The sequence below is a fragment of the Vipera ursinii genome (assembly GCF_947247035.1).
Source record: "Vipera ursinii genome assembly, chromosome: 1".
NCBI classification, from domain to species: domain Eukaryota; kingdom Metazoa; phylum Chordata; class Lepidosauria; order Squamata; family Viperidae; genus Vipera; species Vipera ursinii.
This window is the reverse complement of record NC_139512.1, coordinates 307,750,787-307,774,292: the sequence shown is the minus strand read 5'-3', so window position 1 is coordinate 307,774,292 and position 23,506 is coordinate 307,750,787. Positions and strand designations below refer to the sequence as shown.

Here is a 23,506-nt window from a genome sequence, read left to right as displayed (position 1 = left end):
TTTTCAATACATTTGTGATTTAAAAATATACAAAATGCTTTAAATAGGCTTCAAGTGATTATATGTCAGGCATTTTGCCAAGGGGCAGACCATTAAAGATTTCAATGATCATTTCCACACTGATGGACACGTCAAGACAGATCTTCTCAGATAAAACAAAGAGTTTAAGTGAGGTCATAAAGTCTTTGTTTTCATAAGCTATGGACGCTTCAGCTCCATCAACATTTTTCTGGAGTAATCAAGGAACATTGTGAGTTTACATTTAATTAGGCTGATGCCAACAGAATTTCTCTGAACTGCTAGCTAGTATGGTCAGGTTTTGTCCAATTTGATTAATTTAGCACAATGGTGAACTGGTTCTATCAATTTAACTATAATATTTTTTTGTGAAAGTTAAAACCATTTAGACTATTTATACTTCTGTTTTTTCAAAAAAGGAATAAAAATAAAGCATAGATACTTTAAAACAGTATTGCAGTTATTAGAGGTATTCTTTTCTGTTTATTTTAAAGTATCAACTTTTTTCCAAGAAAAAAGAAATATAAAACTGGGAGACATTTTCATAAAAATAGCACAAGTTCATTGGAATGTAACTAACGCTTTATAAATCCTAGTTAATGTTAAAAGAACTTCATTTGCTCAGTAAATTTCTTTTAAATTTGTATTAAAGCTTTCACAAGATTTCCTATGAAAATTTAAAAAAAATGAAGACAGAAAACCAATTGACCTAGATGATGATCTATTTCATACAAAAAAAGGGCTTACGTCTGAAATGTCTATCCAATTTTGTCTAAATTTCTTGGCTTTTACTAATTTTGGACAATTTCTATTACCTAAGTGTATTTTGCTTGGCTGGTAAAATAACCATGTGACTCTTCCAACTTGTTGGGACACAAAAGCTGAATAAATGTACCTTAATTATGCATATTCAGTTCATACATCATTATCTGTACTAGCAAGCTTAACAGACAATTCACTTCTATTCTGTTTTCCAATGAACATTCTGAGTCTGCAAATAAGTAGGGTCTCATCCTACACTTTAGAAGTAGTTGATACGGATAGTAAAAGTAGCATATGGACTATACTTAAAAATTCTCCTTTTGCCCTCATTACCAGTCATGGGTGTTTAATCCTAACATATATCCTGCAAAGCATTTCTTTTGTTCAAATTCCTAGGTGTGTATAAATCGTTTCCACAATTCTAAAATAATTAGAAAAATGGATTGTTTAATTTACAGATTTTTGTTAATTAAAATGTGTTTTAATCTAAAACATCTCTTGAAAAACTCAATAGTTTGATGCTTTGGTTAACATAATTTTATTTGAAAATTATCTTATTAATGAGGTCTTGACAATTCCATAATGGCAAGACTTTCTATGAAAATCAACAATTTAGAGAGAAGAACTGAACATATTGTCACTATTTTTAGATGAACAGGTAAGACCCATAATTAATGTCTGCTCTTTAGTGAAGAAAACAGATGCTTTCTTCACTATGTAATTAGTGAAATTAATGAATTCTAATGCTTCCATGCAAATGATTTCTTTATCTCTCAAATTAATCATTTCAGCACCCAATATGTTATCAGCTCCTATCAGATTTACTGATACAGTATATCACAGCTTCAATTTTATCTACTGTATTTATTATGTCATTTTTCCTTTGTTGTCATTTCAATGTTTTATAACAGCCCACTAGTTTATGAACATTTTGATGTTATGGTACAAACAAAATAAAATAAGGTATTACATTTATTGTAATTACATGTAATTGCAATTATGTAGTAATTAAATACAAAGCCAAATACTGAATCTGAAAGATGTATCGAGTAATTTTTAAATGTAGCTGGATCAATGTATGCAGTAAAATGAGTTCTCATAGTCCTTACACAATGCAAGGTAGTTTTCTACTTCAAATTATAATTGGAGGAGGGTCATATTTTTAATGATGCATTAAGTCAAATGAATAGTAAGATTTGATCTACAACTTCTTGGTCCAACAGACAATGGCATACTATTGCCAAAAAAATTCCTAGATGGACTATGTGTCCATATAATCAGTTTGGAGGATTTATTTAATTTACATAGCCACTCATTTCCCATAAGCCACTCTGAGTGACAAAAAGAATTGAGTTTAGTTTAAAGGATTTTGGGGGAGAGGTAATAACTCTTGCAGATGTATATTTTCAAACCCTAGAAAGAATATTTCATTGTTGTTTCTTTTCTTAAGACAAAAGTATAACTATTTTTAATGTATAAAGTTTATTTTCACATGAGGAGAGAATAGAGATGGAAGGGACCTTGGAGGTCTTCTAGTCCAGCCCCCTGCTCAAGCAGGAGAACCTATACCATCTCAGACAAGTGACTATCTAGCCTATCCTTAAAAATCTCCAGTGATGGGGCACCCACAATTTCTGGAGGCAAGTTGTTCCACTAGTTAATTGTTCTCACTGTTAGGAAGTTTCTCCTTAATTCCAGGTTGCTTTTCTCTTTGATCAGTTTCCAGGTATTGTTTCTCGTCCTTCCCTCCGGTGCTTTGGTGAATAACGTGACCCCCTCTTCTCTGTGGCAGCCCCTCAAATATTGGAATACTGCTATCATATCTCCCATTTCTTCTTTTCTTTAGACTAGCCAAACCCAAGTTCTGCAACCGTTCTTCGTATGTTTTAGTCTCCAGGCCTTTGATCATCTTAGTTGTTCTTCTCTGGGTTTTATTAAATGGTACTAATACTTTGCATGATCTTGATTCTATGCTTCTGTTTATACAACCCAGGATTGTATTAGCTTTTTTGGTTGCTGTTGCACACTGCTGGCTCACAGTCAAGTGATCATCCACTGGACTCCAAGGTCCCTCTCACAGTTACTGTTTTTGAGCCAGGTCTCACTCAATCTGTACAGGAAACCTATTGGGATTTCTGAATCTCCAAGGATCGATCAAAGATTAGGACTGGAAGGAAATGCTGCCTATTAAAGCTGACAAGATATTTTGGTGTAAATAAAGTTTTATTTTATTTCTATAGGTGCCCATCTCAGTAAGTGATTTTGGATGGCATTTATTATAGAAGTATAACACAAAACAATACAGAATGAATATATATGTTTGGGGCCTAGCAAGATATTCAAAATACTTAACAAACACTTAACACATATTTCCCTTGCCTTGCAGCTAACAAAGCGAGAGAGAGCCTGTGGCCTAGGGGTTAAAACAACTGCTTAAGATGAAATCGGCCCAGGTTCGAATCTCAGAAGGGTATGGCTGACTGATGAGAAAAAATGAGTTTGAAATGGCCATATCAGGCTCCCTTTAATTCTTTGTTAGCAATCCCAAAAAATTTACACACATATATATACACACAGGGACACGGTGGCTCAGTGGGTTAGGACGCTGAGCTTGTCGATCAGGTCAGCAGTATGGCGGGTCGAATCCCGAGTGCCACGTAACAGAGTGAGCACCTGTTACTCATCCCAGCTTCTGCCAACCTAGCAGTTCGAAAGCACGTAAAAATGCAAGTAGAAAAATAGGGACCACTACGGTGGGAAGGTAACAGCGTTCCATGCGCCTTTGGCATCTAGTCATGCTGGCCACATGTGCGGGAGAACCTTCACCTTCACCTTCATACACACACACACACACACACATATACACACATGGCTTTTTTTCTCATTGAATGCTCAGAACGGCGTTCTGGCAAATTTTTTTTGAAGAAAAAAAAAAAGCTCCCTCTTATGGGCTTTAGGAGTATGCAATCTTGGCTCTTTATGACTTGTGGACTTCAACTCCCAGAAATCCTGAGCCAGCCACACTGAGGGGAAAGAGAGAGGTTTCCAAGCTGAGCCATGCTGGCTCAGGAATTCTGGGAGTTGAAGTCCTTGAGTCATAAAAGAGCCAAGATTGCCTACCCTGCATTAGAGGAGGACATTAAAAATATTTACAAGGTTACTTCTTTAGGAACTAAACTTTTAGAATCTAAAACAGCTAATTCAAAAAAGCCAACAGGAAAGAACCTCACATTTTTCATCTGCTTCTGTCTTTTGGAAGGTAAAATTAGATAACAAAATAATCTATTTCCTATGTTAACATCTCTGCAATGAAATCAATAAAGGTAACAGGAAAGAAATGAGAAACATTTCTCTCAATATAATATGTCTAATTTAGCTGATGCTAGAAAAAATAGTATCTTTTGTACATACTTGAAAACTATTTTGAATCTATAACCATCTATTACAACTAAACCACTTTAAATTAAACAATTCTTAAGAATGAAATATTCTTAATTTGGACTTTTATTTTACTGTTTGGACTGTTGTGTGTTTTGAAAAATAGATTATTTAGAATCTAGTTACGTTGCACTTCAGTCTTTAAATAATTAACCTAGTATATACATAACAATATATGATGTTTTCCATGGTGAGCTTAACATCAAAAACAACATTTATTAAAAAGGCTAAAATAATTTCTGGTGGTATTATCTGTATATTAAAATTTTGTTTAGTCACAATCTTTCACTTTTCACATTCTGGACAAGCAGTGGTCATGTAACCTAGCAAAAGATGTTACATATGTGCATAAGCGTAGCACATGCCTTTTTAAAAATATCAAACATGCAAAGAAACAAAAATAAGTCCAAAATATTTGTATTACATCCAGAAATGCCAACTTTGCAACCAATATTTCTCATCCATAACTATGGCACCCTAAGGATATCTGCATACATGCAAATGCTTCTCTGGGATCAGTAACGCAGCAGGGATTGCTTTTTCTTTCCAGTAACAGATTGCTGGGGAATACCAAACATGGCCTTGAGAATTCTAATGTTTGTTACAAATTTTTCTGGATGTGGTTGAAAAGAGGCTGTTTGGCGCCGGAGATCACTGCCATGAGGAACACAGCTCTGGGTCGGGGTTCGCAGCAGCTCCGGGTGGTGGCTCAGCACGGGCCGTGGTGTGGCAACTGCAGGGAGGGGAATCCCCACGGTGGCTGTGGGGAGGGGAATCCCCGCGGCATGTGGCTCCAAGCCGCAGCGGCAGGGGTGCAAAGGACAGGCGGTGACACCGTAGGAAGACACCAGCATCGCTCCCAGTGACAGCACCTCTGAGTTCCGGCACCTTTTTTTTTAGAAGAAAAGCACTCTGTATATATATGTGTATCTGTGTATGTGTGTGTATATGTGTGTACGTGTGTGTGCGTGCATGCATGCATGCATGCTGAGTAAAACTATTTCAACACATTTGGGCATGAAAGCAGGTCCTTCATAGCCTTAGAAAATACCAGCTTTGTCAGGGTCATCCTGGTTTCTGAAGGGAGAATGTTCCAGCAGACAAGGGCTATGGTAGACAAGGAACATCTTCTAGACCTCCACCAATCAACAATCCTTGGCTGATGGGACCTTTAATACACTGGCAACTAATGCAGCTCATGCAGTAGTTGTGTTATATGAGTTGAACATCCAATAAAATTTACTACCCATACAGCCTCATTTTGCAACAGTTGAAGGTTCTGAATTCTTTTCAACGGCAGTCCCAAGTAGCATGTGTTGCACTAATCCAGATGAGAGGACATGAGTATAAGTGTGACTGTAAGGAAAGCCTCCTGATCCACTTCTTTGAGGGGAGGAGATTCTTTTACATAATGGCAAATTACTGAAAAATTATTTGAGCAATTAATAGTTTGGTTGTTGGAAAATTCAGTATTTTTATAGAAATCACCATTTTATATTATTCCCTTTCAGATACTTTAGGGTATTTTTTGAAAAAGCAAAAGGTGGAAATGGGAATGATATCTAAAAATAGACAATATGCATTTATGGCATTGTATGGTATCACATTATAGAAATACTTGCTATTTTACTTCAGGGATAAAAAAAATCTCAGTAGACCTTAACATACAACCACAACTGGGCATGGAATTTCCATCACTTAACAATGGCAGTTCCAATAGTCTCAGTTACGATCTTCTTGCCCTCCCCGAGTACATCCCAAGGGTGCAACCCCACCCAGCATCTGGATTCCAGGCCACCGGCAGGAGGAGGAAGATGGGAAAGGTCAACCGTGGTCAATGGGGGATAGCAACAAATATGTGATGGATTGCAAGACCCCAAAGGGGCATAAATGGGGAGACTGAGATGTCCTTGCGGTCATAAGTGTGGCCAGGCTTGAATTTTGATCATGTGACCATGGGAGTACTGCAACAGCCATAATGTCAGGCACAAGTGAGAAATCCGTTCGTTCAGCAATATTATAACACTGAATGGTTGTAAGTTAAGGACTACCTGTGCAGCACATTTATTCTTGTTCATATTTAACTATCTTACATTTGGTTTAATTTATCAGGTTAACTGATGTATGCAAATGAAATCAATAATAATAATCTTTAAACTGGTTGCTTTACTCTCTAACACTTTCAACACCTCAAAAAGTCTTCTGGTCGTCTTATTGGGCTGAATCAAAATTCAAGGGTATTAAAATGTGTAAAGGACAAAAAAGAGAAGTGGTTTGGTTATAGATTTTAACTTTTAAGTACCAAATGGATTCAGAATAAATTTCTAATTTACAATGAATCAAAAGGGGAAAAAAACCCAACAACAATAGACTATAGCTAAAGTGGTGCAAATGTATCAGGCAGAAAATGAATAAACATTTAAGAAGATTTATTATTAGAAATTGCAATAAATTTTGAAAAGATGAATTGATTTATTTAAAAGGTATAACTGACAATTTATTGGGTAGGAAGATGCATTATTTTCCAATTGTTATCCACCTATAGTAAAACTGATTTGTGTCTCATTGTATTTTATAGAAAAGGAGAGAGCAACTTTCAGTGATTTAGATTAAATGTATTAATCATAACCAGACACTGTGAACTATATATCTACTATTAAGGAAGATTTTTGACATTTAATTCTGTAGTAATATTTTGACTCTGTACCTCTCTTCCTAAATCTAATTCCTGCTACAGTTGGCAGATTTCTTCCTCTAAATTTTATGAGACTTAAAATAGTATTTTACCCATTCATGCGGTAAATAATGCAGGATTAGAAATATTTAGTGTTTTGTTTCTTTTTAAAGAGTAGAAATCCATCAAACCCAAAAGAGTTTCTGATTTCTTAAAATTGTAGTTTTAGCATAACCAATAACAGCTCAAATAAAATCCTTTTTAAAGAAAGACGTTATTAAAAAGTATAGCTTTAAATTATATTCCTACACTTAAGAATTGAAAGTCATATATGTATATGTATTAACATACCAGAAAATTTAAAAAATCACAATGCAGACTAATAACTACACAAACACCTACAAACACAAATAAACAAATGTGTGTGTGTCTCTCTCTCTCTGTGTATAATCTGTAGTAGGTACAATGAGACTATATTAGAAAGACACATGATGAATAAAAAAGCTAACTGTGCATGTGAACTGTCTTCTGGGTATTAAACAACTTTCCTTTCTTTTAATATTCCATGTATGAAATAATCTTCTCTTTTTTCAACATGATCCACAACTGGAAAAATTAGGAAAATATGAATTATACTTATCTCTTCATTTTCTTGCCTAAGTCATATTTTCTGGACTTCAAGGTCTTTCTGGTATTATTCATCCCTAAATTAATTATTAGGTTGAAAAATCCCACATATGAACATTTGGAGAACAACATACCTCCTGAAATATATCAACTAACATATTAAATAAGTTGAGAACTACCTGCAACAGATTGTTCTCTACTTATGGCCACAACTGGGGCCAGAATTTCACTTGATAAGCAAGGTGGTTTTTAAATAAGTCATGCCTAATTTTATGACTTTTGCCATTTTGTTAAGTGACTCATATAAATATTAACCAAATCCGGTTCCCGGCGGATAACACCCAGGGGGAGGGCCTTCTCTGTGGGTGCGCCTGCCCTCTGGAACCAGCTGCCCGCGGAGCTTAGGACTGCCCCCGACCTTCGTTCATTTCGCCGGGACCTGAAGACCTGGCTCTTTGAGCTTTCCGGCCTAGGCTGAGAATTTTAATTGGGGTTTTTATTTTTTAGGGATTTGATTTAATCTTTTTAATTGTTTTTTAACTTTTGTATTGATTTTTGTTTTAAATACCCTGTAAACTGCCCTGAGTCCTTCGGGAAAGGGCGGTATATAAATCCAATAAAATAAGTAAAAATAAATAAATTAATTAATTCTGCTTGTCACAAGCTGGCTGAGAAGGTTGCAAATGGGGATCAGGTGACACTGCAACTGTCATAAATACATGCCAGTTGCCAGGCGACCAAATTTTTATGTGACTATGGGGACGCTATGATGGTCATAAATGCAAGGACTGGTCATAAGTTACTTTTTTCAGTGCTCTTGTAACTTTGAATGGCTGCTAAATAAATGGTTGCAACAGAAGGACTACCTGTAATGCAACCTCAGTTTCTCTCAGCAGGGCTTTAAGGACCATGATACATTTCTCAAATGTGATTATTGGGCTTCTTTCAGCTATGGAGGCCTGACTGTTTTCTGAAATTGGCTAGTTTATTCAGGCCACTGTGGACTGTCTTCAGTAATGAGAGACTGATTCATATCTCCTGATCCACTTGCTTCTGAGTATCAAACTTCCTCTCAATATTCTTGAGCATTTATTTCCCTTTTCTGCCTCTCCTGAGTTTCATCTGTCCTTCCCAGGAACGTCCTAGTTTCTTTTGCATTTTTCATTATCAAAAAAGTATTCTCAAAACTTTTCATCTTTTCTGCTAATAAAGACACAAGCCTACACATATGTTCATTTTATGGCTTACAATATTTTCTAACAGGTGATTTTCTATTAGGCAAAGTGGAGATTCACACTATGATATAGACCCTGTGGCAATGTTTTATCAATGCGTTTCTTAAGAGAAAACAACAACATAAAATGCTTCTTGAATGTTCCTTGTCTTCCAAATAATCTTTGCAATAATCTGACAAAATTTTCGGAAGTTCTGTCTCCACAGTACAGGTAGCAGAAGCTGAGAAGTAGATTCATACAGTAGAAATATTCAACGGCCGTCGCTCATGCAAATGAAGCCTGCCCCTCACACAAAACCATCCTCTCTTCCCCCTTCCCCAGGCCACCAACCCAGAAAGGTTGGGGAACGTTGTATTACATAATGCATAATATATTACATAATATGATTTAATCAAGCTGAACAGAAGTGGATGGTCAGATCTCTGTGTGCATTGCTATGTAGTTTATGATTTGGCTCTTTAGTCACATGAAACCTCATCAGAAAGTATGTCCTTTTTTCCTCCTCCCCACCCTTTCTTCTTTTCATAGGCACTGAGCAACTGTTCCTGTACAGGCTTTGCAAAGTCATCTGTGTTAAAAGTGAAAGAACAGGTTATCATCTCAATTCCGTTCAAAGAGTTGCATTTGCAGTATCCCATTTAGCTCAGGGAATTAATCTTTCTAAAAGCACTTTTGCTTTCAGTGTAACAGTCTAATAGCAGTAATTACTTCTTGTTCAGCATTACCAGATGTCACAGGCATTAGATTCCTCCTTTTGTTATTGGTTTTCAGCATTTTTAAGATTGCTTTTGAACTTTCTTCACTGATAACTAATAACTTTATGTCTTCTGTTGTGACAGGTCAAATTTTCAAGGCAAATCTATTGGGTGTGTCTGGAATGGACTGTAGGAAGTATAGGCTACTCAAAATGTAGGAAATCAGCTATACTGAAGTTATTCTTCACCCTTCTTTAAACTGCATGAAGCAGCAATGTACATATTAATAATAATATAAGGCAAGCTTAATACATACGGAAAGAGAGATGGATTTCTTTATCAGAATAAAAATTATCCACAAAAATACTTTTCCTATTAAATTTACAAAGAAATCAGAATACTCGCACCAGTGTTATATTTCTAAAGTGAACAGTAGTAATTTATTATACAAAATGTTGTGTAAAAAAGCATAAATTATCAAGTTTTCTGAAAATTATTTAATATATCTAATATTTGTATACATCATATAAATATATATTTTGTAGCATGTATTTTCCAGGAAAACGATAATATTTCAGCTATTAAAATATTATATCAGAAAACAAATCTTGACTCTTCCCATTTATTTACATATACACAAACATTATTATGTATGTGTGTATATGTATGTATATATGTGTGTGTATGTATGTGTGTATACATATATATATATATGTATACATATACATATGCATATACACACACACATACACATACACACACACACACACATATATATATATACATATACATATACACATACACATACACATATATATATATTTATATATATATATATAAAATGCTTGTTAACTATTTAGATTACCTTGCTAGGCCCCAAACATGGGACAAATCTTTATTTCCTGTTTCAGCCTAACCGAAGGCCATCGACAGGCAGCAGTCACAACAGTGAGAGCTCATATTTGTGTATATTTTTTTTAGATTGCTAACAAAGAATTAAAGGGAGACTGATATGCATTTCAAACTTATTTGTTTTCATCAGTCAGCCATACCCTTCTGAGATTCGAACCTGGGCTGATTGCACATTAGGCAGTTGTTTTTACCTCTAGGCCACAAGCTCTATCTTACTTTGTTATATATATATCTGGCATATTTCCATCAATTGAAACTTAATCACCTTTTTTACAATTTAGGAGAAATGCAGTTTTTAGTTTGGTTAAGTCATGTATCATCAATATCATGAACTTAATCTATCAGTTGTAATAGCATCTATAAAATACCAGAATGAGACTGCAATAAGCCTAGAAAATGGGCTACAAATCCCAGATATGCTCAAGCAAGCAGTGAACCAAAAATAAAAATACGGAGATCTCTAGCCAGCAACTAGATACCATTCATCTGATTCATTACCTCTAAAGGCACAGTTCACAGGCCAAGGTCTTAAAGTGGATTTAACCCAGAACTGCTACTCTTGCACAATGAAATCTAAAATTTCATTTAGTTAGCCAAACTAGTTTTCACAAATAACACTTTTTTATACACAATGTTTATCAAGTATACATGTAAAAATCCAGAATATATTAATATTAGCCTATCATTTCAAATAAATTTGACAGGTTCAAGCTTGTTTTTCAGTTTTTAGCAGGATATCCTACAGTAGGATATTTTTTAATTTCCAGAACAAAAAAATGATTTTGTTCTGGATAATAAAGATGATTTAAATTAGGTTTCTCAAATCTGTCTATAGAATTCGGTACATTGCATTCTAGTGATCAAACCTTAAACATTTTAGAGTAAAAGATATGTGGATTTTCTAGAATTAAGAGGTAAGCAGGTCATCTATAACTATAGAATTACAAATATAAGGGACAGAAATTTGAGACATTTGTTAATGAATATACTAAATAAATAATCAGATCATCATTTAATATATCTCTACTTTGTGTACCATGGATTTGTACAGTTCTAAAAAAAGAGTCAACTGTTAAAAATGGTGGGAGATTGAAATGTTACTATAAGATCTATGAAGATTCTCAGTCATCCAGCTCATAGTTATCTTAAAGGTGCTTTTTCTCTAGGGAAGTGAACTTTTTCTTTGAAGACATTTCACTTCTCATCCAATATGCTTCCGGAATGAGAAGTGAAACGTCTTCAAAAGAAAAATAAGAAAATCTAGTTGCCTAGTGAAAAGGTAAGGTAATTGTTTTATATAATTGTTTGCACAGACAGTTGATAATGGCACATGGTTCAATTTAATAAGAAAATGTGGCCCACAATAAATTATGAGAACCAGCTCACCATTGCAGTTGTGTTTCCTGTTACCTTTTTGATGTTTCTTGCTGGCATTCCATGAAGATGACTAAGCCTTGTTTGGAAATCTAGAAATAAAATTACAGTTCAATTAATATATAGTAATCTACACTTATAAAGGGATAATCTAAGAAATTTTTTTTAAAAAATTCTTCATCTAAAGGAGTTTAAAATTCTCGTTTGGTTTAACATTTATTATCCTTTGTGAGATCAACCCTGACTCCTCTTTAGAAGGCCAGATCCTGAAGTTGAAACTCAAATACTTTGGCCACCTAATGAGAAGGAAGGACTCACTGGAGAAGAGCCTAATGCTGGGAAAGATTGAGGGCAATAGAAGAAGGGGACGACAGAGAATGAGGTGGCTGAATGGAGTCACAGAAGCAGTAGGCTTGAGTTTAAATGGATTCCAGAAGATGGTAGAGGACAGGAAGGCCTGGAGGAACACTGTCCATGGGGTCACGATGGGTTGGACACGACTTCGCAGTTAACAACAACAATCCTTTGTGATGTGTGAGAAAATTGTATATAAATAATACAAAGACATAAAAGCAAATGTGCAATTATTATCTAGAGAAGACAACAATCTCCTTATGGTAAATAAGTTTCAAAGGCATTGTCAATGACAGGTTAAGCAGATGGACTTTCATCCTGCATATTGCACATGCTTTTCTAAATTCTATGATTATGAGTATAAATTATATAGAATTGCATGAAACATATTCAATTACATTTTCTGCTACATACCTATATTGGCATCCTATACCAGCTATGATGACAAATATAAACTTTTCTTTATTTACATTTATCTGAAAATAAAATATGGCAAATCTCTACTCCCAATTTTAACATGTTGCTTTATCAGGCATGGTTCAATATATACATGTTATGTGAAATTTACTTATACTCAGTGCTTGTTTTCTAAAAAAAAAAAAAAAAAGGTGCCGGAACTCACACACGTCATACAACCCGCCTTGCCTACCCTACAAGGTTCCATCCAAAAAAGGTGCCGGAACTCCATTCTGGGCGTTCTATGACAAAAAAAGCCCTGCTTATACTATTAAATACTTAATCCTATCAGTATTGGAATCATGCCAACATTGGAAACTTGATAATTATACATATTTATAAATCACTCTCTTAAAGGTAGTCCTATCATCTTCCAAGAGATGAATAACCAGACAAGGCACAATTAGATTATTTACTGGATCGCAATCTTTCAAAAAAGTTATAAAAGGAAGAAAAAACTGAAATAGTGTATTTGTAATGGATGGCACTATTTAAGCAGTCTTTATTTTCTTTTAATAATTTTAAAAGGAATAAATGAAGACCTTTCAGATAATAACTAGGGATTTCTCACTCAAACTCTTTCAAATTTGAAGTATTCCATTTCAAGTTTGAAGTGCCTCGCTTCAATTGCAAAATAGCTGTTTCAAGTGTAAAACAGCCTATCACTGGAAAATGTTTCAAGCTCAGTTACAAACTTGAAACAGAACTGCCTCAAACTTTATGCTCTTTTAAAATGAAGGGTTTTGAATTAGACAGTGGTCTGAAATAGAAACTGTGCATTTTTTTAGTAATAGATCATCCTGAAACCGGGATGAATTGGCACAAAATATCAAAGAATCTCATGGCGCATTGATAATTAATTTCACTGTGGACCATACTTCATTTTATCAGGTGGCATATTTGCTGTAACAGAGCAGCACTGCTACCTTTTTGGAAGATGGCTTCAATTATTACTTCAGAATGTAAACACATGATGACTTTGTTGTTTAAGAACAGAAAACTAATTCTGGCTTTTTCCCAGTTACTACTTATGTATGTATCAATAACTTTAAAAAGCAAAAAGCTAGCTTTTACCCGACAACACAATGGGATAGGTACAGAGGAGAAGCTGAAATCTAGAATATTGAATAACATCTAGGAAAGTACTGGGGCAGGATACAGAGTTGTAAGGGAGGACACAATCAGCCCAAACCGTGTCCTTTTCTGTTCCCTAAATTCCTGAATTTTTGACAATGAAACTCCGACCCCAGTTGGGATCCAAATACTTTTACAATATACAACAAAGGAAGCTTTAGACTGGGATCAAAAAAGGTAAGTTGATTGCAGACTTTAAATTCTATTAACAATGTTCAATTTAATATAACTCTAATGTCAAAACAGTCTTTTAAAAGTTACTGACCTCTCCTGCCTGAATGTGACATAAGTGGGAAGCTGCCTGCTAAAATACTTTCAAAGATGGGGTCAGGCATTTCTTTCTCCAGTCCTGCTGAATCTTCCTTTTCCCACCAAGGAATAATTCCAGTAATCCCACAGGCACCTCCAGGTTCACTTTCATGGAACCAGTCACTTTGCTCATCATCTCCTATAAAAAACATTTCACATGTTTTTCAAAAGGATATATTGAAGTTTGTTACTCCCCCCCCAAGATGTTTCAACTGTAATAAGAATTATTTATTCTTTCTCTTCTATACAGATAGTCCTCGACTTACAACAATTCATTTAGTGACCATTCAAAGTTACATCACTGAAAAAAGTGACTTATGACCATTTTTCAAACTTACGACTGTTGCAGCATCCCTATACTCATATGATCAGAATTCAGACAGTTGGCATTCATATTTATGATGGGTACAGTGTCCGAAAATCATGTGATAACCTTTTGCAACCTTCTGATAAGCAAAATCAATGGGAAAGCCAGATTCATTTAACAACCGTGTTACTAACTTAACAACTGAAGTGATTCACTGAACAACTGTGACAGATAGTCCTCAACTTATAACAATTCATTTAGTGACCATTCAAAGTTACATCACTGAAAAAAGTGACTTATGACCATTTTTCAAACTTACAACTGTTGCAGCATCCCTATACTCATATGATCAGAATTCAGACAGTTGGCATTCATATTTATGATGGGTACAGTGTCCGAAAATCATGTGATAACCTTTTGCAACCTTCTGATAAGCAAAATCAATGGGAAAGCCAGATTCATTTAACAACCGTGTTACTAACTTAACAACTGAAGTGATTCACTGAACAACTGTGACAAGAAAGGTTGTAAAATGGGGCAAAACTCACTTAACAAATATCTCGCTTAGCAACAGAAATTTTGGGCTCAATTGTGGTCCTAAGTCGAGGACTGCCTGTATTATATTTTCTTTGGCAGCAGAATTCTAATTGGGATTTCTCATTTACTAGCAGGAGATTCAAAGGAAATAAAATTCTTTTTGTGAGAAATAATTTAAAAACCTAATATTTTAATGATAACAGCAAGAATTCTATTTAACTTAGTGTGGTTTCAACATTAATAAAATGAACTATAATCCCATCTAGGGAATTAAAAAAAGTATAAATCTGTGGAATCAGTTATTTGCAGATTATGATATATAATTAGCTTAATTTTACGATTTGTGTGATACATAAAAGGAGAAAACAATCATATACAGGTGTGAGCAAATAAACTTAATTTTATTAAGTTTAATTAAGAAATACGTTTTGAAAAAGTTATTTTCAAATGAAAGATGACAGCTTCACAGAAATATTGAGCATCCAGGGTAATGGTTCATAGAAGTTAAAAATTCAGAAGAAACGCTCAAGTATGCCCTTCACAAAATTATCTGAAATGTTTACATCTTTGTTAGAGAGTCTTTTAGGCTAGGCTTCATTTTCCATGTAGGGCCAATGGCTAGAGGGATAAATTGATAAAAAGGGTGCATGATGCCAGAGATTCACTTGAAGCAAGGATTTGTTTTAGCTTGGCTGAAAGTTTTCAGAATCACCAAGAGGAATTAAGACCTGGATTGGACACATAATAAAGATAGTAGCTTTCCGTTTTTCAACAGCAATATGGAACATTTGAAGTTACTCATCCCCTCAAAAGAATTCACCCCATAGTCTGCCCGAGTACATCTGAGAAAGCACTTAATGACTCACATGTAGCTTGATCAAAATCTCTTTTCCGAGATTTATATCCAGATTTGCTTTTATCTTTTGTTTGTTTTATTTATTTTTTAAAAAAGGTTCTTCACTTCTTCTCCGTGAACACAAACAAGGTGAAAAGTTAAACTGTAAAAGTTACCCTTGATATAAAAGAGATGATACAACAATTCAGGCACTTTTGGACTCCAACACAATGGAGATTTTCCCCAGAAGAAGAAAGGATTTTCCAGTTTTTGCCTGCAATCTTGCCAGCCACATTCTCTTGAATTTGTTTTGAAAACTTTAATGTACAAAATGGCAGTACAGCAGAATTGAGTAAAATTGTGTCTGACTGCTTTCACTGTTTTTGCTAATTAAATAATATATACTGATGCCAGGGGGCCACAGCCCTAACATTAGGAGGTCTATGCCCAGATAAGGTACAGGCTGTGCACCCCATCCAGCCTGGCACCTAGCTAGTTGCTAACTAGTTAGACAAATACTCCTGGTACCTCACAAAACTTTGTGAAGAAACAATAGTAATCCTAAAATCTCAGTAACTATATACACACATCACAGTAAGACAGTACTAAACTCTCTGCCATGCAAATGCATTCAATGTTTCTTTTCCCTGTGCTTTACAATTTAGAATAGTTATTCATTGGTAGAGTACTCTTGATCAACCAGAGAGAGAACTACCATCTTAAATAGTTCAGTGTGAAAAGAAAACAAGTGAACCCCACCTTATGACAGAGAATGAATAATATTTAATGTTCATTAATCACAACTAAATACAGAAATACCTATTTACTGCAACACAGTCTTAAATGTATTATCTTTGAGTAGGAATTAAATTAATTCTTTGGGACCATGAAACAATAAATAATTTAAAATGTGTAGGTCTCTTTAAATTCAGTTGTGATGAAGTGGAAGAAAACAATTGGACTAAAGTATATTTATTTATTTATTTATTTAATTAGATTTCTATACCGCCCTATTCCCGAAGGACTCAGGGCGGTTTACAGGGCAGCATAAAATACAATATAAAAGATAATATAAAATTAAAATAAATTAAATTAGTTAAGCCCAACAATTAAATCAATATTTAAAAAGCTAAAACCCCTTCAGTCCAGGCCTGATAAATCGAAAAGCCAGGTTTTCAGGTCCCGGCGAAATGAACACAGATCATTTAATGAAATCATAAAAATAAAACATAAGATTGTATCAAGACTTCAGTTCCAATTCTGTTACCTAAATTTCAGCATCTAATAATATTTTAGTATTAGATCATTGCCAGGACAACTCTGACATTTAAACCACTTGTTTTTAATACCACAATAAATAATATCAGGAATTAGAAAATTATATCTGTAGTCTAGTAATACCAAATCAATCAAAATATTTTACACTATGATGTTTTAGGCTTCATATAAAATTTTATCAGAAAGAATTCTTTGTTGATTTTATAGGAACAGGATGAATGCTCAAACTCTAGAAATAATTTCATTTTAAAACAAAAATGGAACAAAAAACACAAACCCCACCAACACACTGGATTTTCTACACAATGTTTTTAGTTAAACTAGGATACTGATTATCTGCTTATGTAGTATACAAAAACTTAACTGGATATATTTCTTAAAAATGTTTCAGTACCTTGTCTTCCCTCATCATTAGTAAACAAACCAGCATCACTGCTGCTGAGGCTGCTGGATTCACTGTGACAACAGGGAAAAAGAAAAGATCAGAAATACAATTGATATCTCAGTCATAAAATTTTAAACAGGCAAGATTGCACTCAAATGAAACTTAAGCCTTAACAAAATCTAAAAGAAAATAGGATATTTTTTTAAAAAAGAAAGAAAGATCAAACTGCAAATATCACTGTTCCATTAACTACAGAACATATTATTTTTGGCACATAAAACCACAGGAATCTAATGGGACTCTGACAGTAAGCCAGATGTGACTGCAAAGAGGTGCTGACACAATTGATGCATTTTATTATCTGCTTCCATCAAATGCTCACTGTTCCTTTCTTATATTGTGTTATTCAGCTTGATCCTAAAATCACTGCTCACTTTAAAAAAAAAGGAAGAAAAAGGGGAAAAAAGAGGGAATCTGAGTCAAAAGTATTTCAGGTTTTTGTTACATGAAAAATAAGTATCCCACGTCAGAGTACCTATTCTTAACATTTGGAAATATTATGGACCTAGCTCATAAATGTTCATTGCAATTCTATTATTTAATTAAAAATAAGACCTTTTATAGAATGCTGTCTTTTAAATCAAAGTAAAAGGTCTCTCGAGAAAAACAAGAAAAAATCAATATAAGGAAGAAAAAAACCAATCCGGCTTTCTGCTACTAATTTCTGTTTCTCAAACCATATTTTTATATTCATCATCCAAATGATTTACATGTGCCAGTAAAAAATGTACAGAATTTTGTACAAATGTACAGATTCAGATTTAATATCATGAGCATTTAATACTGTAAAACACCATCAGGACCCAGAATGCAACCAATGTCCAAACATTTCAAATATTCTGCAGTAAGTAGTCCTGAGTTTTAACTTATCAAAATATCACTGCCAGTGATTGACTGTTTCACACAAATAATTCTTATTTTTCTAAAAGAGATAAAAAATTAAAATCCCACAATAATTTGAAATACACTTTTTATTTGGAATGCAATTATGACCGACAAAAGGGAGCCTTTAACATTTGCAGTGAATTTTCAATTCTGTTCAGCTGAGATTATTTCCCATCTATTTATATGTCCTAAAGAGAATAACTTTACTTCATCAATTTGTTGATACTGTATCCAGTAATTGAATACAATATAATCCTACCTTTGAACTTTTTAACAGTTCTTAACTTCGTTGTTCATACTTCTTTTAAAATTGTATCTTTGAACTGGGTTATTTCATAGATTTTAGCAATTTGATGATTTGGTTTTCTTTAAAGTGTGCTTTTAAACTTTTAAAACTATATTGTAAACAACTGGATGCTTAGTTACCTTACGTACCCAAATTGCAAAAGAAATGCTGTGAATTTCATCAATTCTGGTAAAGATTTGGAAATTGTTGTTAATAATCCTAAAAATTCACCTGTGTTCAGTAACATTTACCTCTCCACAAAGGATTTCCTTAATTGTAAATTAGAAATTAGTATAGTCTAGGACTCTAGGCCTGCAGGCAAGCAAGTGACAATTATAACCAGGAAAGAATTCTGATCATATCTAGAAGGGATTCAGCAATCATCCACTCATCACATTTAGCCAGAACTGAACTGCAATGCTGACTGCAACAATAAGGATTGGACTTAAAAACCATCAAAAGCTTCACAATGCCAGTTAGTTTAGTAACTGTGTAATTATGCAGTCACATGATTGCATCTTCCACAGTAACTGCTGGTTTTCTCTTTTGGTGCTAATTTATAATGTCCATAAGTAGTATCTTTGGTTTTTATATATGTTAAAAATTCTTTTCAATATTTAAGTGCACGAAGTGTCTTCTCTAGGAGAGCTCTTATCAAAAGCAGAACAGGAACAATTTTGCTAAGAAAACATCAAATTAGAAATGTCCTTTATAAATGCTTATGGAGTTTTTTAATTAAGATTTTTAAGGAAGCCCTTTCAAAATTCTTCCAATGGTTCTTTTAAGTTTTCTCCACACAATTATTTGGCAATTTTATTGTATACAAAAGTTAGGAAGTACTGAAAATTGCTTACAACCAGTCCACCTATTGATCCATTTAGCTCTGTTAGTGCAGAGATTGATTTACAATGGTTTTCCAGGTTTCAGACAGAACTTTTTTTCCAACCACTATTTAAGTAGTCAGTGAACTGCGCCCTACTTCTAACCTGTTATGAGTTGTTAAATGTCTTTGTTTCCCGTGCTAAAGGGAAGAGGAAGCAAATGTTTCAGTAAATAACTATTGTAGGATGAAAATCATTGTACTAAAAGGGAAGAGCATTAGCAACAACATAATGTAATATAAATCTATTCATACTGGAAAAAGACAAATTATTAAATACACACACACACACACACACACAGTCAACCTTGAGCCGGTCAAGATCGAACTCCTGGCTGTGGGTAAAGTTAGCCTGCAGTACTGCATTCTAACCACTGTGCCACCATGGCTTTTACTTCCTTTACAATCTTATATTCTTTAGCTTTGCAGTTCTTCAGGTTACTATTAATATGGAGAGCCACCACAATGTTTACTTTTCATCCTTATCCTGAATTCATTAGCTTACTGATATTCCAGCAAAGAGCCTTAGAAAGCAGGCTTCTTGCCAACTTGGCTCTTCCTAGGATAAAGATGGAAATTCATCAATAAAAAGGCAGAGCCATATAGCTGGTTATTTAAATATAAACTCTGAGCTATCAAATACATAGAGGGAAAAGGGGAATCAAATATATAAATACCCTTGTTAATTTAGAACTTGCTATCAGCATAGAACAAGTGGAATTTTGGTTTCAAAAACACTGTGATGCATCTCCCAAGAACAGTTGTGGCAGTGATGGTGAAAAACAGAATATATTTTATTGCAATATTTTCTAAAGCTTAGTAAATTCTTTTTTAAAGATGACATAGTTGGGAGTGGATAAAAGTATCCAGGACCGTGAGTTTAAAAGAAATGTAAACATCTGCAATGAAGTATTTAAAAGGAAATAATGGTATTCTGCCAACTTTATAAATTCAAAACTTTTAATTAAAATTTGCAATATTTGCCCTTACTTCCTACTTTAACAGGAAGTAAAAAATGAATCATAAGAAAAAAAAACCAAGGCTAAATTTATTTTACTGAAATCCTCTGTACACTTGCTTGACAATAAGTACCACTGACTCCTGTAACTTACAAATTAGGCCAAATAGATAGCATTGCACAGGAATTTTACCCATTCACTTTTTGTGGTGAAAGATTTAATGCAGAATGGCAAAAAGACTTTATTTTTTTAAAATAGTTCAACTTTGGCAGTATACTACGGAATCTTAAAGCAAAATATAATACTTTAACATAAGAACAGCACCACAATAATCTAAATTTTATAATTAAAAGAAAAACTGAAAACAACCTGTCGCTCATGTTTTCATCTGAGCATTTTTGCTCTTCATACTCCATTTTATCCTTGTTCACAGGATTGATTTCATCATTCTCTATGACCACGCCTTCATCCAAAATGTCTGGGCCTTGCCTATTTGCTGCAAGCTTTCTTTTTTTAACTTTACTCTTTGATAGTTCTTGATGGGAGCAAGATTTGTTGTCATTGTCCATTTCCTGGTCCTTAATATTGCCTTGTTGGGGCAACGTAATTTTGTTTGTTACTTCAGAAGGTAGATCAATTGCCATTCGTTTCACCTTTCGACGTCTACGCAGAGTCCTATTACCTACATTGTCAACAGCTAGATCAGGTTCATGCCACAGAGGTCTTTTGCCTCTTAGGTTATTTAAATTTGAATTTGGTCTGCGTTTTGCAACCAACACTTGGTCATCAGAATCACTGTGGTCTTTCTTATTAGCAGCATAGTTCTCTCTATAATCCTTGTTTGGCTCTTCAAGGCTGGAATCAGAACCTTCACTTAAACAATGTCCAGTTTCCCAGGGATGATGCGAATTAAATGAACGTCTTTTCCTTCCCCTTCTCTTTCGAGCCTGGCGTTTTAGAAGACATGAGATGCTGCGAGAATGATCACCCGTATCTGCAAAGCCACCTCTTGCTTGCTCTGAACTTTCTTCCAGTGCAGAGACTAGATCATGAACTAGCTCCTCCATAGTCTTACTAAAATGCCTGTAAATAGCAAAAAAAAGCCATTTTTAGTTAATTAATATCCTGTTATAGTGACTGTTTTAGAAAAGTGAAAGAACTATCGTCTAAGCTTTTTTTTGCCCTAACCATTTATCTATCAGAAGGTAAGTAAATAGAAATAGAAATAAACAGAAATAATCAATCCCCCCCATTCCCATATCAGGACTTTTATTCTTATGCAAAGCCCTACAAGAGCAAAGCAATATCTTGCCTTTGTCTGAGTCTCAGGGGGAAAAAGTATAATAAAGCATTATAAATTGTGAAAACTTTGCAGAATTTACTTGTCTTATTTTTACTTTTTCAAGAACAAGAGACAGACAGACATCCAAGTTTTTTGGGAAGTATATTTAGGAAAAGGAAGGACTCAGTAAGTAATCATAGGTAACAAGAGGGGAAAAAATGTCTCCAGAATAAAATATCACAGAATATTTTTTTATGATGCTTCATGTTTCCTTCACATAAAACTTAAACTTAACGAAACCATAACAGAGCTATTAAATAGATTTATCTATCCATTTAACTGGTAAGGTACCAGTTTAGCACAATGATTAATTAAGGAAACAAAACCTTGTATGCCATAATTTCATTTCCGATCTTATAGTGAAAATTAGAAAGGCATTCAAAACACAAAGATAGAGAACAGAATAGTTTAGCTTAGTTTTACTTTACACTAAGAGATTATATAAAAAAGCTAATTTACGCATTTGTTATTACTAATTTATAAAACAATTAATTTGATTTATATCCTGCTTTTCCAGGATTGTAAAGCAACTTTCATGGGAATGTCCTTTCATTTTAAACCCACAACATATGTTTTCATAGTTATTCCATATATAGAGACCAATTACACTCAATTTAGTATTTCCTTAATCATAGTTTCATCATTTAAAATACATATTTTGCTCTCTGTTATCCATGTTGCTAGGCTGGACAAATGTTTTTTGTCAGCAATCATAAACTGTGACTAATATTTAAACTAGCTAGTAATGTGCTTTTCAGACCACAAAAATCAATTACGTCTATATTTTACCTTCTGAATGGTATAATCCAAGAAAAAACAGAAGAGAAATGAGGTAGGGCTACAGGATAGTTTCTTATAACATTCTTAATTATAATGAAAGAACAGTTCAGTATAAAATAGATGCGAGCATAAATCAACCGTGAAAACCATGTAAATTTAGTTGAAATACCCTCTACTTACAGGTACCTCTTCTTATCCACGCAGTCTTTTTTTCCCTAATCCTAATGTCTGCCCTACAGTTTGTGCAAGTAATGACATCATTTGAAAAAAACTATGGTAAAGTCTGATATGTTCATGAGATAGGGCAATAAGTACTGTGAGTTATTCAATGTCATATTTTTGCTTCCAATTTGATCTCTGAAGATGGTTGCTGAGAAATCCCATTACAATCATTTTATGATGGATGCAGGAAATAGACTGGCTTGTCTATCTCGTAAAAATGCAACTTGAATCATATTGATGATATTGCATCATCTGAAAGAAAATTTTTGCATATTGAAGGATGAAAAGAAAGCTGAGTAAACTGTAACCAAAAATTCTGATCCTCTTGGCCTCTTGTAAGGCCTTGAAAATCTGGCTTTGAGCCTGGGACCAGAGGGTATGAAGGGTCATGTTTCCTAGCTATATTGATATTTATGATGATTTTTTCATGAAGGAGTTGTTTGGCATAGAAATATAAATAAAAGTATTAAATTTATATTATATTGTAATTGTTTTAACTGTTTTATGATCATTCGCCACCAAAAGTCACTTACTTGTGATGGATGACTATAGAAAAAGGTAAAGGTAAAGGTTCCCCCGCACATGCGTGCTAGTCGTTTCCAACTCTAGGGGCCGGTGCTCATCTCCGTTTCATAGCCGAAGAGCCAGCGCTTGTCCGAGGACGTCTCCGTGGTCATGTGGCCGGCATGACTAGACGCCAAAGGCGCACGGAACGCTGTTACCTTCCCACCGTAGCGGTCCCTATTTTTCTACTTGCATTTT

At 34.3% G+C, this 23,506-nt stretch overlaps 1 protein-coding gene across 7 annotated transcripts in view; it reads right to left on the bottom strand.

Annotated features, from left to right (window-relative positions):
* GPATCH2 (G-patch domain containing 2) overlaps nt 1-23,506 on the bottom strand; it is a 102,728-nt gene that overhangs the window by 73,348 nt on the left and 5,874 nt on the right. For 4 of the 7 annotated variants that reach the window (XR_014490752.1, XM_083348770.1, XM_083348771.1 and 1 more), the window contains exons 2-5: nt 20,770-21,483; nt 17,340-17,401; nt 13,945-14,127; nt 11,748-11,827 (exon numbers count right to left, since the gene is read on the bottom strand). Coding sequence is in view for 5 of the 7 variants with exons in the window: in XM_083348770.1 (XP_083204896.1) it covers nt 11,748-11,827; nt 13,945-14,127; nt 17,340-17,401; nt 20,770-21,483 (1,039 nt within the window). In the remaining 2 variants the exon portion in view is untranslated. The remainder of the gene's footprint in view (nt 1-11,747; nt 11,828-13,944; nt 14,128-17,339; nt 17,402-20,769; nt 21,484-23,506) is intronic. The other 3 variants (XR_014490751.1, XM_083348772.1, XM_083348774.1) reach the window with 1 other exon arrangement.